Here is a 19,829-nt window from a genome sequence, read left to right on the forward strand (position 1 = left end):
ACCATTTTATTTTGTCATTTTTTGTTCTGAGTTTGAGAAAAGGACGGAATGAGAAAGCGTCATATGAGTTTCCAGATTGTTTACGCCTCAAATTCTAGGGTTTCAGCTGCATCCAGGTCAATTCCAGAACAAAGAACAGAAATTGCATCACAGAGCCCATAAAGTCGAAGATTATGTCATGATTTGAATTATTTGTTGGGCACCACCTGTGTGCTCAGCACTGTTCAGCATATGCCAGAAAATGTAGTCCCTGAGCCAATGCATATAAGATACATAACTCTGGATAAGATGGCTCAGATATTTAAGTCTGAAATGTATAGTTATTGAGCACATGTTAATATCTCTGAGTGGAGGCACTGATGGCAAGAGAAGTTTACTTGATTAAGGACTAGAAAGATTGGACCCTCCAACTTTCTTTCAAGAGGAATTGCTGCCCAGAGATCCTGTGCCTGTTTATTTTCCCTTCCTGCCTGCAATGGCCCTGATATACCTCAGAAGTCTTAATGTTTTTCTCAACTTTAAAATGTGGAATGTTCTTGATGTTTGGTTTTAAATATTCTCCTGTGAGAACTGCATCTCAATCACTGTAGTGCTGTGTTTAAGAGCCTTCTGGAAAGTAACTAGCCTTTAAACAGAAGTGAAAGCAATATTGCCAACTCTCATGATTTTTTTATGAGTCTCATAATAATAATTATTTTCCTTAAAGCCCCAGCTCCTGGAGTCAAGTGGAGATGTGATGATTTCAGCCTCCATTTTTGAAGAAAAATGAAGTTTCTAGCCCTCGTGGCTGTAGAAAAAGCTTCAAAATGTTACCCTAGTGCATCCTAAAAGCTCAAAAAGTAGAAGGGAAATAAAAAGAACACCACATTGATTATTTTTACATAATCTCATGTTTTTAAAGCCAATCTCTTGATTTTGGGTGAGCCTGATAAATGATTTTTGAACATTTGGCACTGGCAAAACTGTGAAAGTGACTTGAAAATGTCAATTTCACTCCTATTTAAAGTCAGTTTCTTGTCTATTATTTGCAGTGGGGTAAAACCCACAGATTCCCAGGCAGTTGCAATATAAACTCACGGGGCTTTGCCCTAGTAGGATGTTTCCAAAAGTTAAATGACCTATTCCAAGCTTGGTGAACTGCAAAAAAGTGATAGAAAATAATGGAGATTTTTCTACAATTGTTTCAAATGTTGCATTCAAGTTAGTAACAAAGTAAGAATATACATTAACATTTTAAACCTAACCAGTGTCCCTTAAGTGACTTGAAACATAATGTTAGAACATGTATTAGAGCTGAGTGGGTCTAATATTTATTAAATTTTCTTTCTTTATTTAGGAATTAGATGTTGTGCTCCTGTCAGCTAATTTTTACGTTATTAGAAAGTAGCCACTGGAATCACAGTTAGAGTTGCCCCCCCACAACCAAAATCTGAAATGGTGCCCCTAGTAGAGAACTATTGAAGCATTTGCTAAGGAATAGACTGTCCCTAGAGCTGCCATTATTTCAGTGCAATAAACTACGTCACCTCTTCAATAGTTTTGTTTTCTATTTTTAAAATTAATTTAGGATAGATTTCATTGCTCATGACAGAAAGGATATATAGCAATGATGTTAGCCAGGAATAGTGCAGTCACTGTTAAACAGTCACTATTAAGCTCTCCTTCCCGAAATACCAATGAAATGTAATTCTTCTCTAATCCCCTTTGCTGTATCAGTCCTGAGCCATTCCTGAACTGAAATTGCAATTCATCCAGATTGTATGGTGATTTGGTAATATGCACAAGTGAGGAGTAAGATTTGAATTAAAGTCTCAAGAAGGACCTACTATGCTAACTCTGCCACTGAAATGTCAAGTCACTGGAAAAGGAAGAGGAAGTGATTGACATTCCAAACACTAGCTGCTTATGTATCCACGTTTCCCAATGTAGATGTACAATTTATTAAACCAACAAGCTTCAATACAGATTTCGGCAACAAAAGTCCACCCTGGAATCAAACATCATAACCACAATCTGAAGCAAAGCCCCTGGACAAACAGGCCCACTATGAATTGTTGGGCAGCTGTCAGGACTGTCTTGGTGAGTTGCACAGTCCAGTAACCTTGTGTGGAAATATATCTATTTAATAGATTTGCTGATTTACTTATCTACAGATGTATAAATATTCATACCATTCATTCCTGAAAAAAGAAAACAAAACAAAAACCCCAAAGTTTATGGCAAAGTTTATGCTGCAGATGTCCAGTCAGATTTTTTTATAATTTCTCCTGTGAAATACTTTACTGTCAACAGGACTCCTTCTTATGTTTGTTTAATATAGTAATTCACACATGTAATAAGATTAAACTTCTTTCCCCAAGGCTTAAGGCCTTTTATTTATTAATTAAGGTCGCTGGAATCATGCCAATATGTTACCTTTCATGTTGTCTGGGGAACGCTTGCACTGTGACAATAGAAAACTGTAGCTACATATCTTTAAGAATTTTCAATTTTTCCCTTTATATACCAGAGCTTAGACTCGAGTGCACATATTATATTTGGCAAAAGGAACAGAGGAATCAGTTCAGGAGAAATTTTAAAAATACATTGAACTTGAGCGTTTTTGACCGTTGGAAAAGTCGATTTTTTAAAATTGTTCGTGTTTTTCTGTTCTATTCAACTGGGAGCTCAAATATGGGAAGACAGTAATAAAAGTTTTTTTTTTTGCTTCATTACAGCAGGACACACTAGATACTTCATGGGAGTTTATTTTCTAGATCTGTGCAGAACTCAGCAGTTTCACTTCTCAAAAATTCACCTCAATATTTGTGAATACTTCAGTTCACCCTGAATTAATACCCTACCACCTGAGGGTTTTTTTACGTTTCAGAAAGAAATGGACTCAGCATCTCAAAGTAAAACTCAAACTGTGTGAGTCAACATTAAAAAATAAAAAGACTCATGATTTCAATGCAAAACCTGACATTAGCATGAAATTGGCTCCAACTCAGCTTGAAAGGTTCATAAAGTATACAGCAAGCCTGGTGCAGTCTGAATGTTGAGTTTATATGAAAACAGAGGCCAGGCAAATTTTCTGGAATTTTGTTGTGAACATTTTGCCTAGGAGTCCGGACTTTTTCCCCACTAATGTACCTGAGTTTTCTGTCCAATTTATAAATAGTAGAGGATGGTCTAAGATTTGTTTTATAGATGGTCCAAAACCTAGCAGCAATAGGATTCTTTTTAGTTGATAATATTTGGGCCTTATTCTAAGACCTTCCTACAGACCCAGCCCAGAGGAATGCTCTAGCAGATGTGATGCAGAGTTTTCTCCTCCTATCTCTCCCAAGATGCATGCAGAGCCTCAGAGCCCTGCCATATCGGAGCAAGGCTTCAAACCCTGTCTGTGGTGGAAGGAGAAAGGCCAGCGGAGCAGTGCTCTGATGAGAAAACTAAGGGTCTCTGGAGACATTGGGAGACAAGAGACGAGGAATCTATAAGGGTACGTGTCTACCCAAAATCTGGTGGAGTGTTGGAACAAGTGCGGTCTGACCTAGCGGTCACACTCAGTAAGGCAGAGTAATTGATTTTGTTTAAAGCCTCATCTATGATTTCTTTGTCCTGGCAGAGAATAGGATCTGAGACACAGAGAACTCAGGCAGTCATCCTGCATATGAGCTCCTTAGTGGCTTCTCTTTGATTCTCTGTCTAATCTGTACAATGGGTACAGAACAGTTCAAAGTCTGAACAGTAGCATAGGTCAATCTCATTCATATTTACAACTGAATCAGCAATCCAGGCTTTTTCTTCTGTGCAAATTGACAACTTGGAGTGCTTGGCACTGACAGTGGTTCTTGACTAGCTTGCAGTTTTATGTGATTGAGTCTTCAAAAGGCATGTTCTCCTTTCTCAATGTTAGCCTTTATTGCAGCCCATGAAACATCTCTTGCTTTTTAATCCTCTGGGAATTTCTTTAGGCGTTTTTCAACTGAAAAATGTCAGTATCACACAATAATTAGGGATATTGAATTTGAGAACAAACTATGGTAGCAGCAGTAGATTTGTTACTGAGAGCTGAATGGTGCCATACAATGCACACCTCAAGCTGCCATTGAGTTGAAAGTGTTTGTGTGCTTGTGTATGTATGTATATAATGGCAGGATCAGGCCCTTAGAGAGTGTGTGTTTGTGTGTGTGTGTGTGAGAGAGAAAGAGAGAGAGAGAGATGACAGGATCAGGCCCTTAGTCTCACTGCATGGATAGCAGAGAGCACATTGTATTAAGAGCTTCAGTTAGGCCCTGCTCCAGCAGGGTACTTAAGCTCATGGCTAACTGTCAGGATTACCACTGAAGTTCTATTTGAAGTTAATGAAACTACTGTGACCCAGGAATCCCTTAGTGCCAACTGGCAAAGGGCACAGAGGGGAGGCACATGGGTTACTGTTATATCCTTGGGGGCAGCCGGTTTAGGAAGAAATCACTTGAGGCCAGACAGCAGACAGCTAACAAAATTACCATTTATTTACACACACAGAGCTCACCTAACCGGCCGAAGCAGGCTAGGCTATCCCCTAATAATCTAACTCGGTTGCCATGGGAGCAAAAACCATGATAACCAAATACACAACAGTTACAGGAATCTTTGCTGCCCTACCCCTGAGCCCTCTTTTGCACCCCAAAATATATGGCATTAGTAGCCACGGAAGCAAATATGTTGATTCCTGTACTTCTACCCATCCATTGGTCTGATCCAATGTCTTCCCACTGATTTCAGTGGAAAGCCTTCCATTGGCTCAATTGTGCATGAAGTTAGGGACAAAAGAAACCCCACTGTGGTTTTCAGTATTATTTCTGGACATTCAATGTTGTATAAAAGTGCTTTTGGACAATATATCACTGGCTGCACAGCAGTTAATGTGGATATGTCTGTAGATATTTTTGGGTAGAGACCATTTTGAACCTAGTACTCAACTCTGAAGAATGTTTACCTGTTGAACAGGTGACCCAACAAACAGGATGCTATAATGCTGAGTGATTTAGATTTAGAAAAAGCCTTCAAGAAACTTCACTGAATTTGTCATTTGGGGGTAGAAATGGCATCCAAATGGCTACCAGTTATGCCACAAGAGATTGGCCTTTATTACAAAATGAGTATTATTGTGATCGGTCGATGTGATGCTGATCATAGCTAATCTGCCTGTGCAGAAGAGGGAAAATCTTGATTCACCTGGTGTCAGCTTAACTCGATTCTTCACAACTGTCTGCAAACACGATAAAATGTCCTGGTGATGATGACAAAGCCTGAGGGGATGAGTTTTGCTTGCAGGGGAGTAGCATGAGCTCTGCAGTATGTGCCATTCAGTACAATCATTAATAATACACATCACAAGGGACTGCAGATGCCAGCCTCGCGGTTAGTTGGAAAAAAGTTGATATATTTGCTACTGACAGAAGGAGGAAAAGATAAATTCTAGACTAGCAGGTGGACATTAGAAAAATCCCTACCATGCCTAAAATACCATTTGACCCATCATATAAAAATGCTTAAGTAGAAGAGCAGAACTAATTGCCATTGAAGTCACAGATATCCTGAGGCAGCTCTTGAGATGGAGACAAGAGGTTTTTTAATTAATTATAAACCGCATGATTGATTAAACATCCTCAGCAGAAATCTCTAAAGAGTAGTGGAGGGGGAAAGTGGGGGTGGGGGAAGAGCTGATTCAAGCTCAAAAGCAAATGAGAAGTCATGCTATTTCATTCTCTAAAAACTTTGTGCTCCCAGACCACATAAATATCTTAACATACTCTGCATAATATCGCCAAAGGTGTAGCCCTAGCACAATGCACCAGTTAACTACTACAATCCTGATGTATAACAGTATGAATACAGGCTTGTATTACCTCATGTATAGAATAGCCTCCTATATAGAACAATTCTTCTTTGAGTGCTTGCATTTGTACATGACACCTAGGGGCAGCTCCAGACACCAGCATGCCAAGTGTGTGCCTGGGGCGGCAAGCCATGGGGGGCACTCTGCCAGTTGCTGCAAGGGAGGCAGGCAGGTTGCCTTCAGCAACATGCCTGCGAAGGGTCCGCTGGTCCCTCAGCTTGTGGACCTCCCACAGGCGTGCCGCCAAATCCGCGGGACTGGGGACCTCCTGCAGGCAAGCCGCCAAAGGCAGCCTGCCTGCCATGCTTGGGGCAGCAAAATACCTAGAGTCGCCCCAATGACACTGTACGTGTATGCATGTCATACACAGTGTGCTGTAGAGTTTTCCCCAGTGACACACATGGGGGTGGCCCCATCCACTGGCAAGCTCCTTGTGCTCTGAAGTGAGGGTATAAAGGAGAGAATCACCCTGTTCTTCCTTCTATTCCTCCTTACCATCTGTGGTCAGAGCACTGGGGTTCCTCGCAAACAAAGTTCTCTTCCATGTAGTGGGTTTTTTTCCCCATTGTTTGACATTAAAAAAAATGTTGCTTCTTTAATTTTAATTTTTTTAATTCTACTTTTTTTTTTCTGTCAGGGGGGCCTCCGGGCCCCTCCCAGTACTGAGGGAGCCTATGCCAAGGTCCCTGGGGCCTAAACCTTGTGTGAGCTGCAGAAAGGCTATGCCTATTTAGTGACCCTCATTCACGCTACTGCAAGTGCTTGGGTGATGCTCACTTTGGAGATAGATTCTCCATTGTCATGGTTTTAATATCAGGTCAAAAAAACAGAGAGGAACATCTCATTATATACTTATGGAGGTCACCCTTAGACCAGCATCAGAACCCTTCAGTCACTGAAAGGTTATTCCTTGGAGATTCCTTCCCATCTTGCTTCCCCAGCCCTGCTAGCAGACCACAGCCAGAGGAGATCCCCACCACCAGGACCATCTTCTTTGAATCCCACAACTCTGGAACAGCCCCAGACTCAGAAGCTGAGGAAGAAATTGGTATCCAGTTCTTCAAAGTCCAGAAAATGGGACTCCTCTATAGAAGGTTGATCCAGTACCTGTGCACCCTTCAGCTTTGCACTTTCCAGTTCCAACTCACATGGACAGACCTGAGTCATCAACTCCAGTGTCTTCTCAGGGACTGTTGAGACTGGCTACCACATCATTTGCAATGGCTCCATCATCCCTTATTCCAGCAGGTCAGTAGCCCCTGTCTATTCCAATACCAGTGGCCTGTGTTGCAACCAGAGGCTTGTTGTGCCTGTCAGTACCACCTTCACCCTTGCTCTAGGCCCAGGATCCTTGTCAGGGCTCAGTGCAGCCATCGGTACCAGAGTACTCTAGTTAGGCACCACCGCCCACAGGCCCAGTACTTACTCACTTCTCTGGTTCAGTACCAGTTCCTCTACACTGCATGCTGCTGGTAGCTGGGAAGCTGTCTGTGCTTCCTCTGGTACCGCATGCTTGACTCAGATCCAGATGAATCACCAAGAATCCCATCCTGGCTGTGCAACACCCTGGCTATTAGATTCCTCAGATTCCTCACTGGAATTTGAGGTAGACTAGGATATCCTTGTACTGACAGTCCAGAGCTCAGTCCCGTTCCCATACTCACCACTGGGATTCTGAGAGGCTTCAGCCAGGGATTGGGACATTCGGTCAGGCATGCTTGGAGCCCAGTGCCATATGAGCCCCCTCAATGGCTTCACTGGTTTCCCTCAAGGATGCCTCTTGCAGCTAGATCTACTTCACCACTCCCCATACAAATAGCTCCCTCCTGAAAGTTCTTTCTCCAGCCCACACCAACAAACCAGTCATGGTCAGTACTGATCAGCCTTTGGACTTTCAAAACTCAGGACTCGCTGGAACTGGTTCTGGAGCTGCAATCTGCCCTGGTACCACATAAGCAATCTTGGAAATTGTCAAGCTTTACCTTCCTGGCAGGCATCATCCTCATCTGCTGATGAGGTCCTGGTACAGGAGGCATTCTCCATGGTACCATATTACTTTAAGGTACACCAGGAGCTCCTGGGCAATCTCCCTGGAGATTCAGCTGGAGATTGTGGAAGAGAATACTCACAAACTTTTTGATATTCTCCATCCCACAACAGCAGGGAAGGTTGTCCCTGTCCATAAGCATCACAATTGAGCAAAACAATTTGGCAAATACCTTCCTCCATTCTGCTGGTGGCCAAAAAGAATGTCACATAAATATCAAATTCCATTCCGACAATTCAGGTACAGGCCACTGTCTGTTAGACATTCTGTCTTCTCAATATCCTGGGCCTGAAACTGAGCAATCTTTAGTGCATGTTCAGAGGATAGAGCTCATCAGGTCAATTTTGGATTTGACCTTGGCCAGCGCTTTCCTGCCTCTTTCCAGATTTCACACTATATCGGATCTCTGTGCACCCCTCAAGAACCGTCCTCAGACCAATGTGAAGAATTCTTCCACACTGAGGTCATGTGGTAGCATGTCACCCCACACACCAGGCTGTACACCAGAGCTTTGCAGGTATGGCTCAAGTAGGTTTATCACCCTCATATTCATCATCCAGATGTGCTAGTGTGCATCCTGGATAGCATACTATCATCTCTGACCTGGTGAATGAGTCAAGACAATTTGTGCAAGGGAGTTCCATTCTCTCATTCTCCACCCTCTCCCTACCATGACTGGTAATTGATGTCTCAGCTATGGGTTGGGAAGTACATCTGGGCAACCTCTGAGCCCAGAGTTTGTGGACTGTCCATGAGGCCAGGTTACACATAGAAGTCCCCAAATTGAGCACAATATTCTGTACATTCAGCAGCTCCTGCCTCACATTTGGGACAAAACTAACCAGGTGCTGAATGCCATTACCACAGTGCCTTGTCTGGAGGCAGCCAAGTTGTGGAACCGGTGCATTCAGAGCTTGGTTAGTCTCTAGGCAACACACTGCCAGGGGTTCGAAATAGCCTGATGGATTGTCTGAGCAGGTCCTTCATTTTGGACAATGAATGGTCCCTCAACACAAATGTTCTAGCATGGTATTCAGGGTAGGGGGTTTCCCATCTGTAGATCTGGTTGCAGCCTGACAGAACAGAAAGTAGCTCCACCTCTGTTCCAGGGCTGGACACACCTCAGAGTCAATGTCAGACACTTTCCTATTTCCATGGAACAAAGAGCTCCCTGATTCTAAAACTCAAGCACGATCAGGGCAAGACGATCCTTATAGCTCCAGCCTGGCTGAGACAGATGTGGTAGACAGAGTTCTCCAAATTGTCCACTCATGACCCTTTATTGTTACCAATAGCCAGAGATCTCCTGACACAGAATCATGGCCAGGTGCTACACATTATGGCATGGTTCATCAGTGACTGAATATAGAGGAGTCACATTGCTCAGTAGCAGGTCATAAAGTGCTCCTTAATAGCAGAAAGCCATCCACAAGAGCTACTTACTTGAGTAAATGGAAGTGTATTTCCATCTGGGCTATCTCCCATAATTCTGGACCATTTTTTGTACCTTTAAGAGTCAGATATAGCCCTTAGCTCCATCAGGGCACATCTGTCAGCTATCTTGGCATTTCACTCTTGCACAGATGATTAGACTGTTTTCACTTGCCCAATCACTACCAGGTTCCTTTAGGGTCTTGATAGATTGTAGAGACCCAACACCTTCTTGGGATTTAAATCTGCAGTTGCCTGTGCTTATTGACCAACCTTGTGAGCTCTTAGCATCATGCTCATTTAGAATCTGTCAGCACAGGTAGCCTTCTTAGAGGCCATTACCTCCATCACAAGGAGGAGAGAACAGAATGCATGGTTACAGATCCACCCTCCACAGTCTTCTACAAAGACAAGGTTCAGTTGAGAAAATATCCCAGGTTCCTCTCAAAGGCCAATTTCTATTTGAATAGGTTTATTCACCTGCCAGTTTCCTTCCTGAACCACATACACATAAAGACAAGCAGAGGCTCCATACTTTGGACATTGAGCAAACATTGGCTTTTTACCTACATAGAACAAAGCCTTTTGGTGTCTCTCCTCAGCTTTGCCTCTTTTACTGCATATATGAGAGACCACCCCATTACAACTCAGACACTCAAAATGGATCACCAGCTGCATTACAATGTGCTATAGTGGAGCAATGCCTCTTGAGAAACGCACAGAGTACTCAACAAGAGCTCATTCAAACTCAGCAGCATTTGTGGCACAATCCCAGTTATGGGCATCTGTAGACAGCGACATGGTCTTCGAATCATACACTCACCAAACACTGCAAAGAATCCTGTGGCACCTTATAGACTAACAGACGTTTTGGAGCAATGCTCCAAAACGTCTGTTAGTCTATAAGGTGCCACAGGATTCTTTGCTGCTTTTACAGACCCAGACTAACCCGGCTACCCCTCTGATACTTGTCACCAAACACTGTATGCTGCATCATAGGAGCATGCCAATGTTGGGAAGCAGTGCTTCTTCTGATGAGACTTCTTGCCCTGTCTCTTGCGGTAATATCTTGGGAGTCACCTAAAGTATAACAGGCATATGCAAGCACTTGAAGAAAAACATGGTTACTCATCTTCTCATAATTGTTGTTCTTCAGGATGTTTGTAGGCATGTGTCCATTACATGACCCACCCTCTCTTCCTGATGCATCAGAGCCTACTATCGGTTCCAGTGTGAAGGAACTGAAGGGGGCAGGGGGAAACTCCACCCTTTATATTCTTGCTTCAGAGTATGAGGAGTCCAGTAGTGGGCAGAGCCACCCATATGGGTACCACTAAGAAAAACTCCCCAGCACCGATGCATGTGATACACAGACACCTGATGTGTAATGGACATATACAACACACCTCGAAGAACAGTTATGAGAAAGTGAGTTGCCATTTATGTTTTATTCTATGATGACCACTTAGCCCCTAACTCCATAAGGATTCATTTTCCATATAATCTTTTAAAAGGGGATTGGGCAAATAAAAATATCTAGATTTTAAGTATAGAATGGGATATAAATTCCATTATCATGAGTCTGATTAATAGAATAATACTGTATAAAACCTATAGATATTATTTCCTAAATGCCATCTCTTACTTCTAATTTATACTTTAAATATATTTATGAACTGTGAATTTTTAAATGCACCTATTTCAATCTGGAGTTCTTTTTATATGTGGCTATTTTGTTATATGGGTTTTTCATTCTACATATGAGATTCAGATATATTTTGCTTGTGTGCTGAACTGGAAATTCAAACTTTTTAAAAAAGTTTGAAATTCTGGAAGGAAAAAGTGTACAGAAACACAAAATCTGTTATGCATATTTACAAAATGTAGCATACAATTTCTTTCTTCATAACTTGTCTTCTATAAATCACCACATGCTATTTAATCTGGATACAATTAATTACGGACAAATTGAAATTGTGTCCTAGACCACACATAAGTAATTAAAATAGGTAGAATGTCTGTTACAATTTTGAAAGCACAAGGTCTGAGTTTCAGAAGTGCTGTGTGCCATCAACTCCAAAAGAAGTCACCAGCAGCTTTTACAAACGCTTTAAGCAACATCTGGTCTAGTTTCCTTGAACAATACTGAATGAAGTTTTATACTTGTAGTAGTAGTATCATGGTGTTTATGCTTTAAAAGTACACTCATTTCTTTTACTTCCTCTTAATGCCATTTGTACACATACATGGATTTGAGAATATCTCTGCACATGTTCAAAATCAATACACCTGAAATTGAATTAACTGGTGACAAATTGAGCTGATTGCAAAATTTCAGAAATGTTAAAAATTTCAACCAGCACCAGTTGAAAACTGTTGTTGGGATTTTCCAAAATGAAAAGGGAAATCAGTGAAAGATTGGACAAAGATAAATTTGACCCAGTATGACTATTGTTCAACGTCATAGTTAGTAATAGTTCTTTCTCTTTGCTCTTAGGTATAAAGCGATAGTGAGGCCAATGGATATCCAAGCCCCCCATGCGCTGATGAAGATTTGTATGAAAGCTGCTATGATCTGGATTTTATCCATGCTGCTTGCCATACCTGAAGTTGTGTTTTCTGACTTGCATCCTTTCTATGACAGAGACACTAACAAAACATTCATCAGCTGTGCCCCTTACCCGCATTCTGATGGGCTACATCCAAAAATTCATTCAATGGCATCATTTCTGATCTTTTACATCATTCCTCTATCGGTAATTTCAGTGTATTACTATTTCATTGCTAAAAATTTGATCCGGAGTGCTTACAACATACCTGTGGAAGGAAACATACATGTTCAGAAACAGGTATGAATTTATTTTTATTTGAAAGTACATTACCCTCGTGGGCACTGGAATGACATGAAGTTTGTACCATGAAGAGAGAAACTTACACTTGGAGAGTATGGATCTCTGTTTCCATTTAGTGACTGGAAATGTGGGAATCCTCTACTGCTTCCAGCTAAGGTATCCACTTAAGGTATGTTTATACTGGAGATGGCCTAATTTCCAGCTCAGGCAGACATGCCCTTCATAGCTTTGATCAAGATAGAGTACTAAAAATAACAGCATCTATGGGGGCACAAACAGTGAGCTGGGCTAGCTGCCCCAAAAACAATCCTGTATGAGACCCTTGGCATGTACTTGGGGGACTAGTTGCTTGCACCAGTGTGGCTCCACTCCTATTTTTAGCACACTAGGTTGATCAGAACTAGCACAGGTATGTCTTCTCAAGCTGGAAATACCCTTCCTGCTCCAGTATGCTGCTACCCTTAGATCTTGTCTCAATGAGAAAGTTAAACTTCTTTAACTTGAATTGCTTTTAAACTGTTTTAAATTAGTACAACCCCCTGTGTGGACTTTCCTATTTCAGTTTACAGGTGGATTATTTAAGTCTCCCTTAAACTGATTCCTACTTGATTTCAAGTAAACTAACATAAGCCATGATTAAACTGAAATGTGTGTCAATACAGAGTTTTGCACTAGTTTCAATAAATCAGTTTAAATTCTCATCTTAAATTGAGCTGGTGCAACTTTCTCGTGTAGGGAAGCCCTTGCTACTTTAGCTCAATCAGTAGAGGTCCATGTTTTTATGTTTTAGGCTCTAAGTCTGCTGTTAGCCTGAGTGCGGTCATTGTACAATGACTTCACCGTCTGTCAGTAACATATCTGAACTGAATTTCTTGAACCTTTAGAAATTTTCTCATCACTAGGTCTCAGGTAGCACCACATGAGTGGAAAGATGTGCTTTCAGCATATTAAAAAGGACTTATCGTACATTACTTTTGAATGTTTATAAGTCTCTCTCCCACCACTCCCACCTTTCTGCCTGTTTGATAATTGATTTGATTACCCACTAAAGTGTACTAGAAGTATAAGGAGTCACTTCTCGTCTGTCCTTTCTCCAAAGGTTTGTATACAGCATTATAAAGATAGCAAAAAGTACGTCTGCTCCAGCACAGTCAGTCAATGATTTCACTCCTGCAGTGCATTCAATAGTGATAGGTCTCTGTTTTAGATAAGTGATATTGATTTCTTTATTGCATTGTTTCCTTTCTTCATAGTGCAGATGTGGGCCACAATAGCTTCAGTATCAAATTAAAGATACATTAAAATATATATATGTACAGCTCACTCATGGAGAGACTTATCCCACAGAGTTTAATTTACAGTTAGATCTTTGGGGACATTTGACTGTCATCTGGTACATGTCAATCTTTTCTGAATTCAATAGCTAATTTTCAGCTTATGCAATTAAAAGAACACAAAATAAAGTCATGACGTGCTATGCCAATGTTCTGTTGCCTGCTTCGTGCTTGCTTCTATCATGGGACAAGTTCTGCTTTTTGTGACCAGCTTAATTCTCAAGGCACTTATAGTGCTTTGGGATTTGACTTTCTGACTCAAATCTTCCATGTGAGTAATGAGAATATAGCATTTGCCACATTGGATCAGAGCACAAAAAGTCTCAAATCTTGCCTCATGCAGTGGAAACAGTACAGAATAATTGTTCAGTGCTATACATAAGGGGTGTGAAAAGTAGTGGCTGATCATACTTTGATACACTTTATAAACATTTATACCTCAAAGGAGACCTATCTAACTCTCCTTCAATTTTACGAGGATGAGAGCTGGGATTCTGAATATGACTACTTAGCAAAAGCTGTGCACGGGTTAGTCTATACCAGTGTTTCTCAACCAGGGGTACGTATATCCTTGGGCAGTGAAGGGCAAACTACAGCCCGCAGGCCAGATCTGGCCCATCAGGGCTTTCAATCTGGCCCATTGGATTACCAGCCCCGTGGCGCAGCAGGGCTAAGGCAGGTTCCCTGCCTGCCCTGGCCCTGCACTGCTCCTGGAAGTAGCCAGCACCACGTCCCTGTGCAGGGTGGGGGGAGCAGAGGGCTCCATCCGCTGCCTTCTCCTGCAGGCACTGCCCCCTGCAGCTCCCATTGGCTGGAAACGGGGAACCACAGCCAATGGGAGCTTTGGTGGTCATACCTGCAGGCAAGGGCAGCACACAGCAGAGCGCCTGCCGCACCCCACCCCCAGGAGCCAATGTTGGACATACTGGCTACTTCCAGGAGTGGTGCAGGGCCAGAGCAGGCAGGGAGCCTGCCTTAGCCCCACTGCGCCCCATTGCCACCATGGAGCCGCTTGAGGTGAGTGGCACTGGGCCGGAGCCAGCACCCCGAACTCCTCCTTCACCCTGCACCCTCCACCCTGCACCCCAACTCCCTGCCCTGAGACCCCTGCTGCACCCCTCCTGCACCCCAACCCCCTGCCTTGAACCACCTCCCACACTCTGCACCCCCTCTTACACCCCAACCCCTTGCTCTGAGCCCCCGCCACACCTTGTACTCTGCATCCCTCCTATACCCCAACTCCTTGCCCTGAGCCCTTTCCTGCAACCCGCACCCCTCCTGAACCCCAACCCCTTGCCCTGAGCCCCTTCCTGCACATCGCACCCTCCTGCCCTACAACCTGCACTCCCTCCCACACCCCAACCCCCTGCCCCAGCCCTACATTGATGGCCCTGCCTACAATTTCCCCACCCAGATGTGGCCCTAGGGCCAAAAAGTTTGCCCTCCCCTGCCCTTGGGGGTACGCATTGGTCTTCCAGGTGGTACATCAACTCATCTAGATATTTGTCTAGTTTTAGAACAGGCTACATTAAAAGCACTGGTGAAGTCAGTGCAAACTAAAATTTCATACAGACAATGACTTGCTTATACTGCTTTGTATGCTGTACACTGAAATGTAAGTACAAGATCTATATTCCAATTGATTTATTTTAGAATTATATGGCAAAATGAGAAAGTAAACAATTTTTCAGTAATAGTGTGCTGTGATACTTTTGTATTTTTATGTCTGATTTTGTAAACAAGTAGTTTTTAAGTGAGTTGAAACTTGGGAGTACACAAGACAAATCAGACTCCTGAAAAGGGTACAGTAGTCTAGAAAGATTGAGGTCTATCCAAGCTAGCAGGTAACAAAAGCAGTGAAGAAACCACAGCAACAATTTGAGAACAGGTACTGAGAGCCCAGCATGGACCCTGGGTATGTAACCAACTTGCTAACTCATGCTGTAGGGTGACCAGACAGCAAGTGTAAAAAATCGGGACAGAGTGGGGGTAATAGGTGCTTATATAAGAAAAAACACAAAATCAGGACTGTCCCTATAAAATCAGGATATCTGGTCACCCTACCATGCTGTGCTGTCTTCATTGATATTGTTGCCTACGCCAGCTGGAGTCAGGCATGGGTAAGGGAGCCCATGCACAGCTTTTGCTATGTAGGCATACCAAAGTTTGAGCTCTCACCCTTCTCAGCTGAAGCAATCAGAACCGAGCCCATTACTCTGCAAGGGCCTGCATGTGCCCAGCTGCTGCACTAATATAGAAGAGCAGGGTGGCCACAAGTGATTTTCACAACTTCAAGACTTACATGCAGAGCAAGTGGAGCTAGCGGCAAGAGCCACTCTAAGAAGGGTGGGGAGGAGGTAGGGCATGACCACAAAGCACCGTGCACACAACAGCCTCTTAAGGCAAGTGGTAGTGCATTGTCTGTGCCAGCAAGTTCCAAGAGGCACTGCATCTCCCATGATGCAAGACTGTCTAGAGGTTCCCTGGGTGGAGCAGCTGTGTCTTCCTCTTTTGGATGGTGGGTCCGTCTAAGGTCTTGTCTACTTTAGGAAGATAGATATGTTTGTACAATGAGAGAGAGGGGGAGAACATACTGCATCACCCTAGTGCAGACTGGGCAGGTTGTAGCTTTACTTCAATTTAGCTGCCCAAGGTGAACCCTAGGCTCCCCCTCAGGATTTTCCCTTAAGGTTCACCTTCACCCTCTAAATCAATGTAAAACCGCAGCTTGCCCTGTCTGTGTAACACATTAACTATTATATGGTAAAAATACAGCTTTTCCTAGTGTAGGCCAGGCTTCAGGGCGTTTGTCCTTTCATTGCACGTCAGCCTTCTTCCATCATGATCTGAGCTGGAAGACGGGAGCAGTCATTTCTGCGATGGGCCCTGTGACAAGTTGTGGGTTCTGTCTGTGCAATTTAAGAATGGTGGATGGTATTATTAAATTGTATCATGACATTTCTGTGTCCTGAAAAGCCTATATGTATGTGGATCCATCAATGGTGACAGAACATGCAGCTAGTACTCATTAGATGAAGGACAATGGGGAATACTTAACATTAATGATGGTTGTTTGAGCATAAAAACGTTAAGCTGAAGAGTGACTGCAACTTAGGAGAACGCCATTTTTATCCATCTTCTCTGAGGGAGGGTTTTTCTGGAGAAAAGTTACCAAGCATAGAACAAAGAAACCCAGGTGACTAAGAGGGGTTTAAATAAGGAAATATACAAAAAGCCTGAGGGAGGAGAAAGAAAGGCTACAGGAGCTGGGGAAGAAGACTCTATGAAGGAGAAACAATGATCCCACCTGCTGGCATTATATACGTGTATGTATACCACATGGCCCCAGGCAGTAACATATTTGTGCTCTGTGCAGTATGCTAGGTAGCCCCTACCATGGCTAATAAGTTGCTGATTTTTGGACTTCTATAGACTATGCTGGGGTTAGTCACTGAGCATTAGTTGACCTGAGTTTTATCTTTAGGATAGAAGAGATAATTTAGTTGTTTGGTTTTTAACTTTTTGGGCAGCTGACTCACTCAGTGCTAAAGTCCTGTCCAGTCCAGACTCCTCTGCATTCACTGTCTCATTCCCCCCTCCCCATCCACTCCCTTGTGACAGAAAAAGTAATTAACTTCCAATTTCACCAGCTTTTGGCAAAGTGAGGAACGTTTGCTAATCTACTTTTCTCTTGGTTCTTTTCAGATCGATTCACGGAAGCGTCTGGCCAAGACAGTGCTGGTGTTTGTGTGCCTCTTTGCTTTCTGCTGGCTTCCTAATCACATCATCTATTTATACCGGTCCTACCATTATTCAGAGGTAGACACCTCAGTGTTGCACTTCATCACTAGCATCTGTGCGCGAATCCTGGCCTTTGCTAACTCTTGTGTAAACCCTTTCGCACTCTACTTGCTCAGCAAAAGTTTTAGGAAACAGTTCAACAATCAGCTGTTGTGCTGCAGAACCCGTCTCCTCATCAGGTCCCAAAGCATGGGCAGAAGCACCACCCGAATGACCTCCCTCAAGAGCACCAACCATTCAGTGGCCACCTTCAGCCTCATCAACGGCAACCACATCTGTAATGAAGGCTGTGTATAGGGCACATGGCAGGGGACAGCTTTGGAAACTGTTGCGCAGTGTAGTTAGTATGGCTACCTGCTCTGCTTTGCAGGGATAATGCGTAGCATACATGCATAGAGAAATCAACTGCATACAAGAACTTCCAGGTACTTAGGGCCTGACACCGTCATAGTGAACGCCTCATGAGATGTGCTGAATGCCTTTATTGCCCACCGATTTAACGAGAGTTGAGTGCATTCAGCCCCTATAAGACCAGGCCATCATTGGCTTGGAGTCAAATCTTGAGGTCCATAGTTTTGCCTCAGTTCTGACTCAGGCAGACTCCCACCACAGTCACATAAAAACTGTGTAAGGGATTCAAGATTTGTCCCATTGTTTGCAGAAACAGCTTCATGGGTTTTTTTTTTTCTGTCTTGTTTTTTGGCTGAAGTAAACTTATCTAAATGACTGAGAGCCTTTTAAAAAAAGTTAAGTGTAGATCATTTCCTAGAGCTGTCAAATATTTGTAAATGTTTTGAATACAGTATTCATAGTGTAAAAAGATTTTCACAGTGTTTACTGGAGTGCGCTGGCCCCATCTGAAATGAATAGTAGCTTGTACACTATCAGTGTGAAAGCAGTAACATTTGAATAAATGTGAGTTAGAAGATGTTTACAGTTTGAGTGTGCGCATTTTGCCATATTGCAGAAGAAAAAGCACAGCACTTTGAGAGTTACTGACTACTCTGTTCTTCTCTTCGGGGGGCAAAATAATGGGGAGTTACATTATTAAATGTGTAATCCAGAATTTTAGTTGTGTTTGATTAAAGATGAACAACAAATGTCAAATGAAGCACAGAAGTTCTTTGTGGGGATGTATTGTAATATGGGGGTGTACAGTGAATGCCATTAAAAACTCAGGGCCTGATCTCAAACCCATTACAGCAGCTTTATACCTGTATCTCCACTGAAATCATAAAACTGGTGGAGAATCAGGCCTTCAGTATTTTCCGCTGCCTAGTGGTTAGGGCACCATGGCATCCATTATTCTCAAAATAGGAAGATAATGTGCCACAGATACTGCAGATTGCAAATCCTGCTTTAACATACGGCAAAATCCAATTCCCATTGAAATAACTGTGATATAGATCGAGCTGTACGGTTACAAACCTCTTAAAGCAAACCAGTGCAAATGAGAGCAGAATTTGACCCGTGGAGCAGTGAATGCTGAGTTAATGGTGCACCTTGTTGGGGGAGAATCAAAGAGAAAGACAGAATGAAACCAGCAAAACTTGGTGGTAAATTTGTATTGAAAATGCAAAAATATAATGTAATGGTTGGGGTATAATCAGACCAAAACCACCCAGCGCCCACTGAGTTCAACAGGAGGTGCCTGCCTGCCTGCCTCCAAGGGTAGACATTGGATGTTCAGCAGTTCATGGCTTGGTTTCCTGCTGTTTCAGTCTATGCGAGTGTGTGTCCTCTGAATTTTAGTTTGTGAGTTATATTAACTCAGCACTCACAACTGTAGAAACTAGTTTTGCCTCTTTTAAACGTGAAACCATAGATTGTTCTGGGATCTCATGACTAGGGCCCTACCAAATTCATGGCTTTGAAAAACACATCTGATCTCCTCCCATGTAATCTGGTATTTTGTGTGCTTTTACCCTATACTATACAGATTTCATGGGGGAGACCATTTTTTCTCAATTTGGGGGTCCTGACCCAAAAGGGAGTTGTAGAGGGGTCACAAATTTATCTTGGGGGGTGGTCGCGATATAGCCACCCTTATTTCTGCACTGCCTTCAGATTTGGGCTACCAGAAAGTGATGGCTGTTGGCTGGGCACCCAGCTCTGATGTCAGCGCCCCATTAGCAACAGTGCAGAAGAAAGGGTAGCAATACCATGCAATTACTTTGGCACTTCTGCTGGCGGTGGCTCTGCCTTCAGAGCTGGGCTCCTGGCCAGCAGCTGCCACTCTCCAGGTGCCCAGCTCTGAAGAAAGACCGTTGCTAGCAGCAGCACAGAAGTAAGGGTAGCAGCACCGCAACCCTCCCTACAATAACCTTGTGACTCCCCCACACAAATCCTTTTTGGGTCAGGACCCCTACAATTACAACACTGTGAAATGTCAGGTTTAAATAGCTGAAATCATGAAATTTATGATTTTAAAAATCCTATGACTATGAAATTGACCAAAATGAACCAGGAATTTGGTGGGGCCCTACTCATCAGAT

General features: G+C 43.0%; 1 protein-coding gene across 1 annotated transcript in view; it reads left to right on the forward strand.

Annotated features, from left to right (window-relative positions):
* Positions 1 to 17,631, forward strand: part of GRPR (gastrin releasing peptide receptor) — a 30,904-nt gene extending 13,273 nt beyond the window's left edge. Inside the window, exons 2-3 of the mRNA XM_030552033.1 lie at positions 11,845 to 12,196; positions 17,239 to 17,631. Of these exons, the coding sequence (XP_030407893.1) occupies positions 11,845 to 12,196; positions 17,239 to 17,631 (745 nt within the window). The remainder of the gene's footprint in view (positions 1 to 11,844; positions 12,197 to 17,238) is intronic.
* Positions 17,632 to 19,829: the final 2,198 nt, after the last annotated feature.

The sequence above is a fragment of the Gopherus evgoodei genome, chromosome 1 (assembly GCF_007399415.2).
Source record: "Gopherus evgoodei ecotype Sinaloan lineage chromosome 1, rGopEvg1_v1.p, whole genome shotgun sequence".
Lineage (NCBI taxonomy): Eukaryota > Metazoa > Chordata > Testudines > Testudinidae > Gopherus > Gopherus evgoodei.